Source organism: Leptidea sinapis, chromosome 34 (genome assembly GCF_905404315.1).
Source record: "Leptidea sinapis chromosome 34, ilLepSina1.1, whole genome shotgun sequence".
NCBI lineage: Eukaryota > Metazoa > Arthropoda > Insecta > Lepidoptera > Pieridae > Leptidea > Leptidea sinapis.
Genome location: NC_066298.1, coordinates 6,285,863 through 6,305,552, shown reverse-complemented (window position 1 = coordinate 6,305,552; position 19,690 = coordinate 6,285,863). Strand labels below are relative to the sequence as shown.

General features: G+C 37.6%; 1 protein-coding gene across 2 annotated transcripts in view; it reads right to left on the bottom strand.

Annotated features, from left to right (window-relative positions):
* Positions 1-1,481: 1,481 nt before the first annotated feature.
* Positions 1,482-19,690, bottom strand: part of LOC126974909 (tyrosine-protein phosphatase non-receptor type 21) — a 33,254-nt gene continuing 15,045 nt past the window's right edge. Inside the window, exons 4-11 of one of the 2 annotated variants that reach the window (XR_007731592.1) lie at positions 17,244-17,392; positions 15,446-16,856; positions 13,416-13,640; positions 12,903-13,076; positions 9,794-9,965; positions 8,003-8,190; positions 6,103-6,959; positions 1,482-6,042 (exon numbers count right to left, since the gene is read on the bottom strand). Coding sequence is in view for 1 of the 2 variants with exons in the window: in XM_050822637.1 (XP_050678594.1) it covers positions 6,831-6,959; positions 8,003-8,190; positions 9,794-9,965; positions 12,903-13,076; positions 13,416-13,640; positions 15,446-16,856; positions 17,244-17,392 (2,448 nt within the window). In the remaining variant the exon portion in view is untranslated. Of the gene's footprint in view, positions 6,960-8,002; positions 8,191-9,793; positions 9,966-12,902; positions 13,077-13,415; positions 13,641-15,445; positions 16,857-17,243; positions 17,393-19,690 lie in introns of both variants that reach the window. The other variant, XM_050822637.1, reaches the window with a different exon arrangement.

The window sequence follows — 19,690 nt, the reverse complement described above, 5'->3', positions numbered from 1 at the left end:
TGGCAAACAAATGCTACCATACCATTCAACATTAACCGTTCTTTGTCCCTCAAGAGGAATAGTCGCAACATGGCCGGTTTTGGAGACAAGCGTGGCCACCATTTCTTTGCAACACTCCGTGAACGAACAGTTTTTGTTGGTTAACTCATTTTCGAACACCCAAACTCGTGACTGGTTTTTTGTTTCGGGTTCGTACGCGTATATCCAGGATTCGTCACCTGATACGATGTTGTATACAGCATTTGAGGATCCTGCGTGGAATCTTTCGAGAGTTCTGACGCACCAAGTAACGCGAGCCGCTTTTTGCTCTTCACAGAGCAAATGCGGTATCCATCGGGAAAACAACTTTTTTACACATAATTGTTCATGCAAGATTATTTGTATTTGACTCATGCCAATGTCTAAAGTTGCCTGAATTTCGCGGTATGTCACATGTCGATCTTCCTCAATCAGCTTACGCTCAGCATCAACGTTTTCTTTGGTGACTGCAGTCTTTAGACGACCTTGACGGGGATCATCACTGAGTTTGACACGTCCATGTTGAAATTCAGCAAACCAGCGATAAATTGTGGTTATGGATGGGGCTTCATCACCAAATGCAGAAATCATCCGGTCAACACACTGTTTTTGTGTTAAACCACTTCGAAAGTCATAATAAATCATCGCTCTGGAATTTTCTCGAGTCAATTCCATTTTCTCAACGACTAACCAAGTTTGGCAAGACCTTATGACAAGACCGAGAATCTTTTTTTAAATAAATAAATAGTATTCGATTTTTAAAACCAAGGACTTTTCAATTAAAAAGGTTTTAACATGACAGGAACAGTGGAAATATTCCATTCTCGATACTTTTAGTGTAGCCTATGTAACAAGCCGCGATGGCTATAACAATAATACACTGAATTTTTAAAAAATTTAACAAAAAAACAACCGACTTCAAAGGAAAACTATTCCAAAACAATATAATATATGCACTTAAAAGTAAAAAAAATCGTAAAATTCTTATTAATTAACTCATTTTTAGAGTTCTCCTAAGAAAATTGAAATGAAAAATATTAGACTACTAAACCAAATTCATTAAACTACCCTTGAAGTACATCCTTTCCAATAAAAAAAGAATCATTGAAATCGGTTGGCGTGATATTAGGTTATTCGTCCATTTGTCGCCCACATAGGTACTTTTTTTATGGAATAGAAGGACAAACGAGCGTACCTGGTGTTAATTGATCACCGCCGCCCACATTCTCTTGCAACATCAGAGTGCTTACTAAATGCAAGTTTCAAACTTATATGGTTTTGCCTTATTGTTGGCTGATTGGCTTTTATGGCCATTTTCAGAACTGGATCAACCTTAAAATTCAAAAAGAATCATCGAAATCGATTCACTCATTCGAAAGTTCTGGGGTAGCAAACATAAAAAATACAGTTGAATTGAGAATCTCCTCCTTTTTTAAGTCAGCTAGAAATAATTAAAACAAGCATTAAAAAGAAGACATTTTATTTGAGTTAATTTACAATGATTTTCATTTTTTAAAACATAAAAAATACATTCATAAAAACATTAATAATTATTACACAAAATGAGATTTACTTTGTAATATGTTTAATTGTTTGAGCTATTGTGAGCAATATTTCTAAGAGTATTAATGTAACTCTTCTGACAATTTATCTTGGGTATATTGTGACGGTGTCTTAAGCATTAAGGCTAGTTCAGACTCACATAATTTAATTATGTTATTCATTAGCATTCATAATTAATATTTTAATTTTTTAATAATTACATTGCAACAATCTAAACTATTTCAATATGAGTAATGAATCGGTAGGTACTTAAAATAATAGAAAATAAAGGTGGATTTTAACTTGTCTGAACTAAGCCTCTACTTATTCTAGATTTCGACTTAATTACTGTTACTAAGTGTGTCTGAACACAGATTGTGCTGAACCTCATACGACTATAAGCTGCCTTTCGACTAGATATCAAATACACAAGATGAACACAACATTACCCGCAGCAATCAACGTACAGACGACCCAACTATGTTGGTGTTACCAGGCTGCATACTGTTTGCAAAAATATACAGTCTATAGTCTATTTCTCCTTACGTGTCTTAAATAATAAATAAACTCTATCTTGAATGAAAATCACTTATTTTAGGTTTAGTTTAAATATTTATAATTATTTCAGGAACACACATGCTATGAATTACCCTAATAAAAGCTGAACGCTATCAATTAATGATTTAAATGCATAATTTTGTCTAAAAATCGAAATATTAACAGAACCAACTTCCACAGACAAAATATGAACTTCACGTTTCGATACGCTACTTTGTCTTTGACTCATAGAGATGGGACATTTAGACCGAATTACCTAGAATTAAAACTGAACTTTAAAAACTACAATATCTTCAAAGTACCAAATAATGTACATTAAAATTTTTACTAAGTAGGTTTTAAAATTATAGTGTTGTAGAATTAAGTAGATTTTATAAAACTTTCACATCATTTACTAAATACATCATGGAGAATTATTGACCTATTGACAGTTGTTTATTCCAGAAAACACTGAAATAATCATTCTTTTTGTTGCCACTTTTGATATCGTATGTTACGGGTGCTTATTGGATTTCTAACAATGTGTTTTTTTTGTGTTGAAACAGCTGTTCATTGTTCATTAAGCCTTTACCGGATTTCGATACTACACGATTGCGATTTTAGTGCATGTAACCGATTTACAATGTTATTGGCACAAAATCGTATAGCAAAAGTTTTTAATTTACAGATTTATTTCAGCAGGTTTTAAACTTTAATTTCCATTTATTTGTTACAATGAGGAATAACTATCAACATAACGTAATGTAACTATTAACACATTTCCGTCAGGAATAGATTTAATATGGGCACAATTCAAATAACATGTTGGAAAACATAAAAAATTTTAAAATGGCTGCAGTCAATGGCTAGTCAGAGAAGGGTTAAGAAAAATTGGTGCGGCGTCTCGGATGATTTGTATCGAATATATAAGAAGAAACAGAAGAAGACAAAATAGTGCTGCTTGAAGGCAATGCTAGGTGCTGCAGGTACACCGACCCCTAGATTATTACTATCAGTATGCTTCAGAAGAATGAATGAATTGATTTATCCAATACTTTTCGTTCACAGCTTAAAAATCATTAAGTTCAGTCGTTCATTCGTTCGATGGCCTCCCATCTCTATGGTTACCTGTACGCCATATTTGTTTACTATTTAAGACATTAAAAGTTTCATAGAGTATTTATATATTCAAAACTTTATTTAGGCAATGTTGTGGATATCTGCACGTTGATCGCCCGAGTTATACTTAGACACACATAAAATATTTATAACTTAATAAAACAAATACTGATGAAAAAATATAAAAACCGATTAAATTCATAACAAAATCTTCACACGCTTATACATATCGACATTTTCACAATAAATAACAAAAATACGTAAAAAATATATAAATATTACTTTATAAACACACACTGAGATTAATTAAAAATAATTACTTATTCAAAAATATTAGCAAAAAAAATTCAAATAGGATTTATATTATCAAAAACAATGACGTCATGTGCCTAAAGTAAGCACACTTTTCTCCTTAGTCGTGTGTCAACTGTCACTGTCCGAATCTGAACTGAATAAATTAAGTTTTACATTGCTGCTTATTGACCAAGAATAATTGTAACAACTGGAGTAAATGCGACAATGTATAGATATAGCAGTCGCAGCTTATTGTGGTGAATTTTGTGGTACGTTCAATATTTCAGATTTTTTAATACGACGTGATTTGTCTGTATGTACAGAACACCATTGATCAACAACATGAAAAAATAAAGTATAGAACTACGTATGTTGGTGAATGATAATTAACAATTGACTGAAGTTTAACGTTCAAGTAACAGTTGGACGTACAACATAGTCTAGATCAAAGATGTATTGTACCAAAGATTCGCAATGCGAAAGGGTTAGCATATAGGATAAGAGTGTGTTAGAGCGAGATAGACAGACTAGATCATTTCCGTACACGCTATCGGCTTGTCGGACAAATTTCGCTCTTATGGAAAGATTCTGTTGTAGTAAATTAAGTAGAAGTGGTAGGAAATGGTTACTTGTGAAAATCTTCAGAATTACACATTTTGCAATGACACAAGCAATCAGATGTTGGTCTCGCTTGATGATTTGCATTCCCAATCTACTAACGTCGTTGGGATAATATATCTATGGTCTAGCGGCCGTTTTCAATAACGTATCCCTAGTTACGGATACATTGCTGTCACGGTTTAATGACAAGATCTTATCTATCCATAGTTATGTCCAATATATATAGTCCAATGCTTTATGTCGATAGGTTATTGAAATGTAAGTAAGCTTAATAGGATAGATTTGTCTTACCTCTAGGAAAACTAAGGATAGATAGGTTATTGAAAACGGCCGATTATGGTTTTCACTTTCACCAATGAGTTCTAAAATTACATTGCTTTCAGTGTCCGTGCATCGGAGTCTCAAGGAGACAACCGATACTTAAGAGAGATATAAGATCTCTGAGAAATATTTACTTTAACGCTAATGTTTCAGAAATATCTAACCAAATCACGGAATAAAAAAGTAAACATGATTTTGGAAGCAATGAGAGTTAGAACACAAATGTTCATCTATCTGAACTTAATACATGAAAACTATCCATTACGAATTACTATTATTAATATATATTTTAGTAGGCACGGCACAGTAAGTATATATCCTAATTAAATATAATATTTCTACTTATTAGATATTTATTGAACGCTTAAAATACGTAAGAATAGAATATTTTAATGACTAACGTCCATTTATACAAAATTCCAATTGTTCTTAATTAAATACCAAGGCACATAGTTGATATGATCGAGTTGATTTAGATCGCAGTCTCTCGTAAGGCACTCTTTTGACTTGAAGCTACTTCCGATAAGTCTCCTAACTACCTAGCTGATGTTACACATGATTAAGATTACGTACATAATTATTATGAAATAGATAAAGGAATTAGGAAGCGAACTTTAGCTAACCATTAAATAGATAAAAATTGAGTCGATTGGCCGAAAATTTACTCCAGGGTTTTCTTATTCAGATCCTTCACTTTTAACCAGATGTCCAAAAAATGTTTCAACTGGATGTCCAGAGGTATATATATAATGTTAACACCAGGAACAGACATAAACTTATGATGTCTACTACTCGGCTAAGTCTTTTGTGGGACGATTTATATGCTTCTACAACAAGATCCCAGAAAATGTTCAAAACAAAAGTATTACGTTATTCAAAAGAATTGTTAAAAAACGTTTGTGTGGTAAAGGTTACTATAACATAAATGACTTTCTTAATGATACCACAGATTGGGAATGGAGTGACCGCCCTCAGGCTATTAAATAACAAGTTTAATTGTACAATATTACTTTGTAACCATATTTATTGGATGAAAAAAAAGCCCGCTTTGGAATGGGTGGTAGTTTTTTGACTTTCAATAAGTGATGTCCAATCCTATTTTGAATAAAAATATTTGAATTTGAAAAAAAATTGAATATAACACCTGTAGAGCCACCCGAAACCTTTTAATATTTTTTTCAGATACACATTAACAATCGTCAAAGCATTAATACCTACTTAAAATGCAATTAGAAGCGTATTAAGTCGCAAAATACATTTATTCTTATATAATTGTTTTAAAATGTGAAAAGGTGTATTTTACCTCCATTCAATAAAATGTTTTGATCTGATTTTAGTTTCTACTGGCCTAATTAAGATAAAAAATCACATATCTCAATAAATGTTGTCTGTCATTGTATTTTAGGATCAGACAAAAAGTCATAACTGGAAGACTATGAACAGTCCCGGAACAGACATGGGGGTGATCCGAATCTGTAGCCCTAGAGGTATTCTTACCAGTGGGAGGCTCCTTTGCACAGGATGCCGGCTAGATTATGGGCACCACAACGGCGCCTATTTCTGCCGTGAAGCAATAATGTGTAAGCATTACTGTGTTTCGGTCTGAAGAGCGCCGTGGCTAGTGAAATTACTGGGCAAATGAGACTTAACATCTTATGTCTCAAGGTGAGGAGCACAGTTGTAGTACCGCTCAGAATGTTTGGGGTTTTTCAAGAATCCTGAGCGGCACTGGATTGTAATGAGCAGGGCGTATCAATTACCATCAGCTAAACGTCCTTCTCGTTTCGACCCTATTTTCATTAAAAAAATACCTTTGGACATCCACTTTACACTATTTTCTATAACACCTGTATACGGTAAGCAGAGTTATACAATAACAAGTGACATCTCTTATCAGGTGATATTGTGAATTATAAGAGACAAAATAATAAACTATCCTTATTCAAAACCTTTCTTATTTTGTGGCCGCCGTGACGTCATATTATGTTCGCAAATAAAGATGAAAATTCTAGTAATTAATTCAATACATTACTTAATATAAAATAGTAAAAAATTTCAATGACTATTAGCTGTGAGCAAAACAATTGACACAATATAATTTAATGTATATTAAATAATAAAAAAATTGCTATACACAGTGTTACAATAATAATTTGAGAACTTATTTTCTTAGATCTAGTCGCATGTTTGCTGTAGAAAAAATAACATTATGTTTTACTTATCCAATTATATGGCGGTAAGCACATTTAAATAGTCCGTCCCCACGAATTCTCTTCTAATTTAAACGTTATTTTATTTATTTAGTAACAATGTGTTAGAAGTTGTTTATAAAGTGGGCGTGTCCACGTGGAGAGGTGTGGTCGGCGGGGCGGGGCTTGTCATATGAGCCGGGACTGCTTCAGATATCTCAGCAGTATTTGGTGCAGGAAGCGGTACTGAGACAGGTTCTGAACGAGAGCGGCACGCTGCTGGTGCAGCATGCTGATCGTGCGAGGAATGTCCACCTCCTGTCGACCAACCACCTCGCTTAGTATTATGCGATACTTTGTCGAGATGTTGTTTCTTATATAAATGAAAAACGCTTATCGCCCCAAAGTATATTTATTCATTTTATATGAGATGAAGCAAGTAGACAAGTGGCTCATCTGATATGAATCAAATGATCACATCCCCCGCGTTGTTGACAGTTTAGAGTCTGCTCTTATATCACCAGTGGGAGGTTCCTTTTCACAGGAAGCCGGCTAGATTATGGGTAGCAACAGCGCCTTTTTCTGCCGTGAAGCAGTAATGTCTAAACATTACTGTGTTTCGGTCTAAAAGGAGCCGTAGATAGTGAAATTAGTGGGAAAATGAGACTCTACATCTAATGTCTCAAGGTGACGAGCGCAATTGTAGTGCCGCTCAGAATTTTTGGGTTTTTCAAGAATCCTGAACGGCACTTCATTGATTACAATGAATACATTAGTATAGGGCGTATCAATTACCATCAGCGGAACGTCCTGCCTGAACGTCTCGTCCCTTATTTTAATTTTTTACCCCCAATTGGGGTTCTTAAGTCGTATCGGTCTGTGAATAGTGTTAATATTCTGTGGACCGTAGACAACATGCAACTTTTTTAGAAAAATTTCATTTCTCTAACCTAACCCCCAGCTGAATAAACGTATCACAATTGTGAAATAGGTGAAACTGCAGTAAAGAATATGTATCCACAGCCGGGAGTAGCGAGTGCGCCTTAAGGGTAATGAGTATTTGTATGAAATGACATACCGTGTCACTGTGCCACTATTTCAAGCTGGTCTACTGATTAATATGGCACCACCAATATCTCACAGATTCTTTAGTCAACTGGTAGGTATACATATGGTATGGCAGACCCACCTGGGTGGTGGTGTGATGCTTGACGGCAATCCCGCGGGGATCAACAAGGTAAGAGAAGAAAGAGACCGTTTTTTAGTTCGTATAGGTCACCAGACCGAGTCCAACATACGGGGTCCCTGGAAACCTGACCCCACGATACGTAATAGTATTTTTTCCCTCAAAAAAAAATAACCTGGTTGGTGTCCAGCTGGTGTAGCAGCAGGTCGGCCGCTAGCGCGGTCCCGCTTCGTCCGGCGCCGTCCCTGCAGCAGAGCACCACGGGAGGGTTGCGGCACCAGATCGCCTGCTTCTCCGCGCTCGCTTCCATCTCAGCTTCTGTCTCGCTGCTCGCCCGCAGACTGTTCAGCTCGGACAGGAACTCTGTAATGTTTGGTTACAATATGATGATATGTCACTCTAAGAGTTGATTGCTGTATTTTTCAATTTGCAGGTTTTCTGATCCTCATACGAATATCTTCATCCAATCTGAGAATTGATACTTTTGTTGCGCGATTATTGAAGGTCGGTATGTTATGGCTGCTTTAAAAAACGCTTACATCCACCCATTACATCCCGTAACTACTTCTGCTGTTGTTGTCCGCTGCTGTTATCATGCGCCAACTCGTGAACGTGTGCTGCTTGTAGTGCCAGGTCGAGTTATAGTTAATAAACCATTGTATTTTTTTCGATGCAGTTACTAATTACGACCATCATGGTCACGAAGCATTACCTTACACAAAAAATGAATTGAAGCTCTAAAGCTGGAGTTTCTTGCGTCGCTTCTTCTCTCTCAGAGCGCCATTTGTTTCCGAAGCGGTAGTACTATCTAGTTCATTAGAAATGACATTCTAAAGGAATCAATTTTGAGAAAATAAATGCCTTTTAAAGGTTGATGCATCCAATATACGATAATTTACGTTTATACAGTTTATTCTTTACTACTTTTTATGCAATATTTCATGTTTAAAACGCATTGAACTTTGAACACGATCATATATGCAGCCTATATATGCAGCGCCTCACAAACTAATTTGGTATGTATATTAAAGCCATTGCAAAATACTCTATTTGATTTAAAAGAGTGGCCATTGAGTTTGTTATATTATGTTCTTCTCAAGAGCTCTTCCTTGACTGAATATATGGTAGATTCACTCATTTAAAAGTAACGATTCTATAGTGCTTCGTTTTTTTTTTATGAAAATAAGGGACGAGACGAGCAGGACGTTCAGCTGATGGTAATTGATACGCCCTACCCATTACAATGCAATGCCACTCAGGATTCTTGAAAAACCCCAAATTCTGAGTGGCACTTCAATTGGGCTCGTCACCTTGAGACATAAGGTGTTAAGTTTTGCGGGACTATGTTAGCTTTTAAGATTCTTTCTGTAAATGATTAATAGTATAAATAAATAACAAAAAAAGTCTCATTTGCCCAGTAAATTCACTAGCTACGGCGCCCTCAGATCGAAACACAGTAGTGTTTTTTCCTAAATATATATCCTATAACATTACATCTATGCAGAAAAGCTTTAAATTATTGCCTAACTTGTCTTGCTTATGATGAAGTTGAAAATCTTCTGATCAGACTGACATGATAAATACACGCATTGCATCGATGGACCCAATTAAAGGTCCAAATTCAAATCCACATGCACACACTCACACACACACATACACATACACACAATTAATGTAAAATTTGGTTTGTAATCTGCTAAGTTGCGAGATATTCCCAATACAAGTGTCCTAAGACAACTTACTGGGAATTCTCAACCACTAAAAATGTATATGTAATCTTTGAAATAAACGAAATTTATTTATTTATTTAATGTTTCACGGCAGAAATAGGCGCCGTTGTGGTACCCATAATCTAGCTGTGCATAGAGCCTCCCACTTGCCACTTATGTGACGTAGCACGGGGATGGTGATCATCAACTACCACATGAGCCGGGTGCTCGTCAGTCCTCGTATCCTACAATGTTACCCAGGTAGGAGCCGCAGTCCGCAAGTGCTCCGTGGTCGTCCCCCGGGCTCGCGGGCGGCCATCTTGTGTAGTGCACGTGCCACACGCTGCGCGTGCGAGCGCCGCGCCGTACACGCACTCGCACTGTCTCGCCCCACGCCACGCGAGACCATCGCCCGCAGCTTACGCGGAACTAGAAGGTGTTTTATCATAGTTTATTTTACTATCACATTTATTTAATTAGGTCAAGAATAACTAAGAAGGGCTTATATCAAAAACATAATAAATCGAAAGTCCTTTCAATTCTAAGTCTGTTTCGACAGAATCAATAAACAGCAAATCTCCATCAGTCACTAACGACTTTTCAAAGCCTGCCGCTAGATTGCCCATAGAAAATTTATCTTTCGTGATAAATACAGTACAGACTTTTCAAAACCTCAGTCACAGATGAAAGAATTAAGCGAACACCAAAACGATTTAAACCAAGAAAAAACACATTATCTCTGTAATCGTCAAGAATCTAAAAATTATTATGAAGAAATTTATCAACCAGTTTCTAGTTCTAACAATGACCTCAAAAATATAGCAGACGATGATAAGATATTCAATAGCGTATCCTTAGAAGAATTTGAAATAGAGCGCAATGAAGTGTTAAGAGTTCCTCGAAAACCGAAGCGACCCAAAACGCAAGTAAGACAACTTCTACAAAAAAATGATCAAACTGATATAGTCAATGAAATGGTGCCCATAACCAGAGATCTATAATATCCCTATCGCGGTCGCCCAGCGCTAATAGTCTAACAAAACCTACAATTACTAAAAGTATTGAGAAAATTCCACAATCAGGAGTAGATTTCGTGTTCCACAACGAAAACACTCGAGGGAAGGCCAACAAGTAACTGTTACAGATAACATAAACACAGGATCTCTACCAAGCGATAGAAAAACGTATCACTGGACAACGCTGGACCATAAAAGGCTATCATAACATCCTATTAGATCGCTTAGCGATACTTCGACAACATTACGTAAGTTAGGCTTATCGCCGCTGAAAAGTCTCGTGTGGTTTTTGTCTCCGTGAATAACTACAAAAAAAGTATGTGTGTCAGCTCCGAAGCACGAATGGAGTTTACTCCTCATGAACGATTGTCTTTGAACAGGTACTAAACAAAATCACGTCCAATGGAGTCGGTTACAAACAGACATACAGCAGAAGCTAATAAAAGTGTATTAGTTAAAAAAAAATTATAGATATTAAAAAAATAAAATAACTTCATAGATAATAGTGATTTTTCTTATGGTCAGGTACCTAATTATTAAAATCTGTGATCAGCGCAATGTATCGAAAACCGTTATGTTTTCGTATAACTCGATAGATTCAGTGGTCGATTTGGAAATACGAAATAGTTTATGGTAACACTAGATGACGTTTAATCTAGTATTATTCGTTTTAAATTAGAACTTAGATGGGGTGTCTGTGGTTCAAAGCCATCTAATAAAGTTTAGGAAACTAACGTACATTAGTCACAACACTTCTTATTGCAAAATAAAATAATTTTCAAGACGTAACTCTAGGTGGCCGACAGGAAAATACAATGCTAATTGTTGCCTTATTTGTAAGAAGAGAAAGTCTGTTTTTATTTAAAAGAGAAAAACGTTACTATCCCATTTGATGAGTAGGTTTTACTCTCCATATTTTTCTCATAGAAGCTCCAACAATTTTTGACTTGCAACATTGGTATTATACTAATACAATGATTTTACTTGATTATTGCTTAGTACTCAGTTAAACTCGTAATTCGAGTTTAATGCAATATTTCAAACAGCAGAAACGGTTTTAAATGTGTCGTCTTTGTCACTGGTGAAGGTAGCTGGTGGAAAATGTCTATATTGTGTGAAAATTGTAAACTTGTGTTATTGTAAACAAACTTCATTATTAAAGTTAAAATTTGCTTATTGCTTTTTATTTCGTTTGCTTTCAAGGAAACTACTCACAAAATAATAGTTACATAAGTTCAATGTTGCAAGTGTTTTTTTTAGTTTATAGAACCGAATGTTCTAATAACACAAAATACTTGTATCTAACGCCTTGTTAAGGTAGTTTTTTTTTTAATGAAAATAAGGGACAAGACGAGCAGGACGTTCAGCTGATGGTAATTGACACGCCCTGCCCATTACAATGCAGTGCCGCTCAGGATTCTTGAAACCCCCAAAAATTCTGAGCGGCACTACAACTGCGCTCGTGACCTTGAGACAAGATGTTAAGTCTCATTTGCCCAGTAATTTCCCTAGCTACAGCGCCCTTCAGACCGAAACACAGTAATGCTTACACATTACTGCTTCACGGCAGAAATAGGCGCCGTTGTGGTACCCATAATCTAGCCGGCATCCTGTGCAAAGGAGCCTCCCACTGGTAAGAAAGTGTAAAAAAGTATCGATAAACTATCAGTGGCGTAAGTTAGTAGCAGCCAAAAGACGTAAAGCCTCCCCTAAAGTTGCGCACCGAGGATCTGGTCAAGGTTGGACGAGAGCCGATCGGAGATCTCCAGGATATGTATCCTGCGTGGCCGTGCTACCAGAGTGTGCCTCTCGCAGATATAATATCTGTTTGCACGATTGCTTTTATCAATTTCAATTAATAAATACAATTACTAATTAGAGTGAAATGGACACATACTAGCTACCTAACTTTAAGACTTGGTACCTACTTTGACGTTAACGTATGTAGGGTTAATACTAATACATAATACTTGTTCTGTTTATCATTCTTTATTAAGTAGAACTGCACTCGGGGACGTCCAATCCCGACCACTGACCGATTGGAACTGTCGCTCCCACTAGTACAGTACTAGTGCATTCCTCATATAACAATCAAAGTCAAGCGGTTAATGTCACTGTCGATGTCATGACAGTGACTATGATTTAATCAGACTAGATGTCAATACACTACAATACTCAGCAGCATTCTTGCTGTGCTACATTTCTCTTGTAACTAATGACATGTGCAACTCACTTTATTATCTTTAGGTGATTTATCACAAAATAAAAACCTAGTGGTAAAAAGGAACTTAGTGAATTTTAATTTCGACGCAAATTTTCAAAGGAAAAAGGGTATAATATATTGTGTTACCTGTCCATAGTCTGCCGTGTGGTTTTCTTGCGGCAAGTAGGCGGGGTGCCCAGAGTCCAGTAGAGCCACCAGCCTCGAGCCAAGCTGCCACACACACTCCCACAGTAGCGCACCCGACTCCGCGCCGCCAGATTGCGCCACCACGTAGAAACGTTGCGAATTACCCACCGTCATCTGTTCAACGAATCCCGGACTACTTAGGTACTACTACTAACGAGATATTTACCCACGATTCGACAATTTTTACACTTTCTCCGATTTATATCATGTATCTATCTCTGTATCATGTTCCGAGATCGAGTAGCGTAATTACTATTTCAAACTTATGTCAAATCACTGCATGTTTCATCATCAGCTGAAGATGTCTGTCTGCTCTGTAGCCGCTGTTACTTAATACAAAAGTGACGTTTGACTGATCGCGACAATTACGCAAGCCTGTCGGTGGAAGTCCTACATCGTTCACAGAGTACCTATATATAGATGATCCTAGTATCGTGAAAGGTTGATACTCACAGTGATATGCGAAGCGTTGATGTAGCCGTGTGGGTTCTCGGGCGTCGGGGTGAGTTTCACTCGGTTGTCTTCGTAGGGCAGACAGTCCCCATGGTTGAGGTGGCCGTATTGCGGCAGCAGTGCTGTCCGGTACTCCACCTCGGTGCTGTTCTCGCGACCTTTCGGTATCTGGTCGAAGGCGAACGATAACTGTTCGTCCGACATTTTGCGTTCTAGCAATTGGCACTATAAAATTACATATTTTTTTAAAACCATGTTTATGCAATTATCAACTAGTAAAGTAAACCAGTACGATTTTACCAGTGGAAGGCTCCTTTGCACAGAATGCCGGCTAGATTATGGGTACCACAACGGCGCCTATTTTTGCCGTGAAGCAGTAATGTGTAAATATTACTGTGTTTCGGTCTGAAGGGCAGCGTAGCTAGTGAAATTACTGGGCAAATGAGACTTAACATCTAATGTCTCAGAATTATTGGGTTTTTCAAGAATCTTGCGCGACATTTCATTGTAATGGGCAGGGCGTATCAATTACCATCAGCTGAACGTCGTGCTCGTCTTGACCCTAATTGTCATAAAAAAATATACGGTTAGTAAGATAATACTCTAGCCTAGAATTATTGTAGTTATATCTTTTGCCAAAGTCTGGATTTGGCGTTTGTGAATTCCGTTAAGTTTGACGGAATAGAGAAACACCACACAAGTAAGCTCATTGCACATATGGAGGATAATTCTTGAAAACCGCACTGTGGAGGAAAGCTTAATCTATAGGATGGTAGTTGGTATTTGATAGCAGCAATCAGGTGAAACAGCTCTACAGAAAACACTGTGATGAATGCGGTAGAAAACACACAAAGAAGCGAGATACCTACGCAACACCAAGTGATCTAGCTGTTCACAGAGACTAAATCCCCGTCAATTCGAGCAGATCTGCGTTGAACGCGGTCAAATGGTACGAGCTGATACTGTGATGCACCAGACCAGATATGACAGCAATACTCCATATGTGGCTGGACCTGCACCAGTGGGAGGCTCCTTTGCACAGGATGCTGGCTAGATTATGGGTACCACAACGGCGCCTATTTCTGCCGTGAATAGTGCCGCTCAGAATTTTTGAGTTTTTCAAGAATCGTGAGCGGCACTGCATTATTGGTTTTTCAAGAATCTTGCGCGACATTTCATTGTAATGGTCAGGGCGTATCAATTACCATCAGCTGAACGTCCTGCTCGTCTCGTTCCTTATTATCATAAAACAAAAGATTATATCTATCAGTTTCTTAGAAACCAAACGAATATCGAATCGATCGAATCAAATCGCAATATCGAAGTTTCAATATGGCGGCCACACAGACAGTTTTGCGAAAAAAAGTTTATATGTATACCCTGGCTGATTGTATTTATTTACGAGTAAAAATAACATCGTTCGAATTTCAAATATCCCTCCTTATTCTTTAAGACCGTCCCGGTCTGCATAGGCAGTCCTGATCTAGCACCGTGTGACATCTTTTTATTCCCTAAAATAAAAACTCAACTGAAAGGGATCCAGTTTTCTTCGCCGGAACATGTGCTAACAGTGTTCGAGAAGGCCGTAAAAGAGGTGTCTGCGGCAGACTCGAAAAAGTGTTTCAGATACTGGTTAAGATGCGTGAGAATTTGTATAGAAGCTGGTTCGGAGTACTTTGAAAACATTTAACAAAAATATTTTATACGTTCAACTGCTGAATACGGTGAAGCATTTGCACACAAAGTAAACGGTGAGTCTTAATTGACCTTTTGCGTACTAAAAAATTTCAAGCACAGATATTATCCACTTTCGACAACGTGCGAGTATATTGAATGTTAATTATTTGGTCACCCTGATTTAAAGAAAGTGTTTTTAGTTTGAGGTGAAGATATCGTCGAAAATTTGTACGTGATTGCCGAAGTCGCAAATAAAAACACCGTAAATGCAGTTATGAAACTAGTGCATAACTAAACTAATATAAAATAAATAAAAAATACAAAAGAGTCATAGGTACAGATATTTAACTCACCAATGTTTCTTTGGTAATACTAGGTGGCAACGGTTGAAACTTGGGCAGACCGGTAGACCATCTATGCTTATTAGCTGTCTGTCCCACTTTCGCCCTGTCACGGCCCAAAGTAGCACTTTTTACCTCTTTAGCTCCCTTCACCTCCCCCTTACTACCCCTCCCCATAAACATGCCCCATCTGCGTCGTTTCTTCTCTTTATTACTTCCTTTGCTACTTTCTAACTCACTAGTGCTATAAGTCGAATTCATATTTGAACTCGATAAAGCACTGTCAGTACTCTGCGACGAATCGATGTCTTGCACTCGAATGTCCGGTACGCTAATCGATGTTACATTATCGACAGATTTGCTAATCATATTGTTCGATACTCTGTGCGTCGAGAGGCTCTGGTACGGCGTCTCATCACAATCTTTATCATCGTTCTTGATTGATACTCGATCAAACGAAGCCACGATCTTCTCCAAGTCGATATTAAGCGATATATTTTCTTTGGGTATGCTCGATTCTCGTACACCTTTTATAATCTGGGCATTGACGTAATGGCTGTCATTGTCAACTTTGACGTATGGCACGTTAGGAGAAATGTTTTGCGTATCAATCGGAGGTTGGCTCCCGTTTCTTTCGTTCAGCCGATTTATTTCATCAGATGTGGTTAAACTTTGTGCTCTTTCGCGGATTTTCTGTTCGCTCTGCCATGGTAAGGGTACGTTCTCATATATCGGTTCCTGGGTATCGTTGTGCTTTATAGCCTGTGGCAGCATCAAGTGACGTTGATACGATATCCGAGGCATCGGTACCGAGTACATTATATTGCCTCGTTCGTCGTAAACTTTTTGAATACTATCCGACACGTGATCTATAATAATATGCTTTGGTTCAAGGACGGAGGGTAGATTATTGTATGTGCCGTGTGTCGGGGGGAGGACGGGCCGAGTGTAGTTGACCACGGGGTTGACATAGCCCAGGTAAGGTCTGTTAAGAGCTGTTCTGGTTGAAACTAGATCTGGACTGGATCCGGAAACATGAGCATTGATATATCCGCGATGGTAGTTCAGTTGGCTGGCCACTGCTAGGTCAGGGGTGGAGTTGGACGCCAAACCATTAGAAGGGTAGGGCGGGGGCGGTTTGTACACATTCACGTATCGAGCGTCGGCTGGTAGGTTGGGGTTGAGTCCAATGGGATAGTTGCCCACGTATGTCTGGCTGAGCGGGGCAGTGTGCCTGGTGACGTCCGGGTAGTGGACCCTGTGTATGTCTGGGTGGGAGCCGTACACCAGAGGCTGAGTGTTGACAAGTTGAGAGTGCGAGTGGTTTTGGTACCGGAGCTGGGCTTCAGCTCGTTGTTGCTGGTATTTCTGCTGGATCGCCGTCTCGTAGTCAGGAGCTGGCCGATAAGACGGCACTAATGCTCTGGAATTGGTATTAGAATAACTATTAATATGTTTGGGGTAAGCGTTCACTTGCAGTCTGTCATTTTTTTTTCAACGGATTCAATCTTGTCCACTCGACAAATAAATAATCGGAAGTATAATGTAATATATAATTCGTATGTCTTAGCACCTAAATGTTTATTATGTAATATTTGTATGTAGTTTTAAGTTGTTTCCTTTTTCTTTTATAATTAATTAAGTATTACATTTCAAAATTAAATAATATTATGTATTCCGACGACCTTTTCTACACGGTAAAACTCGAATCAGTTTATGTATTAAAAATTTTTGTAGTAAAATTTTCCATTCAACTATAAATGACATTAAGACTTATTGTTAAATATAATATGGTGTCAGACAGACAGACCTGGGCCTGGGCTGCGGCTGCCAGCTGTGATCTGCCAGCTCCAGACAGGAGGTGGAGTGCGCGCGGTGATCGGCAGTCAGCGGCTCCAGCCGGCTGCTGCTCACCTCGCGGACCTCCAGCTCCTCGCGACTCTCTGACAGCCCGTGTTCCTGTAACACAACAGCCATTACGACCTGGTATATATACCTAAGTAGATCTCGTCTAAGTCTACCTCTATTATCTATGTACATCAGTATTTGTGCGTCTCATGAGTCAGGTTAGTTGGTTCACAAAATCAAGATTCCAAAAGATTTTATCAGCGGGAGGCTCCTTAGCACAGGATGCCGGCTAGATTATGGATACCACAACGGCGCTATTTCTGTCGTGAAGCAGTAATGTGTAAGCATTACTGTGTTTCGGTCTGAAGGGCGCCGTAGCTAGTGAGATTACTGGGCAAATGAGACTTATCCTATTATGTCTCAAGGTGACGAACGCATTTTTGTAGTGCCCCTCAGAATTTGTGATTTTTTAAGAATTCTGAGCGGCACTGCATTATAATGGGCGAAGCGTATCAATCAAAAAACATCCTGCTCGTCTCGTCCCTTATTTTCATAAAAAAAGTTCTTTGGCTATCGTCGCCCCAGTTATGACCACCAAAATACAAGTTTTTCATAATATTTTTGGAACTGAACATATTCCGGATGGTAGGTACGAGCAGGTATTATAATTATATTATTATTGCAAAATTATAGCCGTCATCTGTCAATCTATCAATGACAGCACAGTCGAGTTAATCGCTTATTTCTTACGGCCGTCCCCAATATTCAGTCTATCTCTTACTTGTGATAAAAATCGTAACTATCGTTGACTTTTCTGTCCCAATAAACTTATCGACGGTAACTCATATTATCCGTACACGCTGTCTGTCAATGGGACGACGCATAGCTTACCAGCGAAAGTTTGTATGGAAATTTAAATTCAGTCCCAATATAAGGCGATAAGAATGACTTATCGGGTATATTGGGACAGCTTGAGATTATTGACAGCTAATTACAGACAGTAGAAGATTTTAATTTATCTCATTGTATTGGTTGTATTTTATTTACGACATGTATAGCGGAGTGGTTAGCGATCCTACCTACTAAGGTCCCGGGTTCGAATCCCGGTAGGTGCAAGCATTTATATGATGAATATAGATGTTTGTTTCCGACTCATGGATGTTTAAATGTATTTATGTATGTTTATATGAATATATTGTATCAAATATATCATTGTCTTGTAACCCATAACACAGGCTATATACGCTTAACTTGGGGCAAGATAATTTGTGTAAAAAGTGTGTCAATATGATTATTATCTCTATCTGTAGAGAGTATATTGGGAACGGTCGTTAGAGAGTTTGGCTAGGCTGGTGTAACATTGAACAACAGATGACAACGTACAGCGTGCATCATACGATATGGCGTGTGTGTTTCACTTTATAATTATTGCGAATGAAAGCTCGCCGTCGCGCATGTACATACAATTATACATACAGACAGCAGAAACAATCGCTCACAGTTCATTGTGTCTTGGCCGTGTGATCGCACTCGACACTTCACTGCACCAGCAAATCAATCATAATATTAATTATAAACGATACTACTTCAATGAACGGCTGGATAATTTATGTATTATTAAATTACAGATCATGTTTTTGTCTGACAATAATTAAACAATATTACTATTCGACACATCAAAAATGTTATCACTATTTTTAAATCAAACTAACATGTCATCCTTGTTTTGGAGGAACGCGTTGGAAACATGTTCTAATTCTGTATCAGTTAATTAACAGTTAATTATCGCTAAGTAATATACCAAATTAATAAAAAAATCATACGCTTATAGTGCTTCGAAAGGATTTAATTTAAATACTCAAAATGATAAATTATAATAGTATTTACGAAAATTTATTGAATTGACAACACGTCCTGAGGATGCCTCGTGTAGAGGCGAAACACGTGTCGAATTGTTTTAAAAAACAAATATTGGCGGAAGTAACACTAAAGAAAACTTAAATCATTTGTATAATAGTATTTACATAAAGTTTTATTATAAAAAGCATGACCAATCAGTTTTAACACTTGAATATGTATTCATCGTATTCAGTGCCCGTTTTTCTGAGGTCTGAAGGTCCTTTTGGAATAGTAGTTTTTGACTTTCAATAAGCGATATTATATCCTAATTTGAATAAAAATATTTGAATTTGAATTTACCTACAGTAAAATACACTTTTTGGAGCAAAATTTGCTATAGTGACTTTTTGATATATAAGTTGAATGTAACTTCGCAATGTGTTTTGGAAGGCCTCTTAAAATCACATACAGTCACCTAGGAGTTTTTGTAGTATGAGTAAATATTATTTTAAGTCAGGATGCCAATCTCCGCGACGCTTCTATGATCGAGCACTCATCGTAATATTTCAA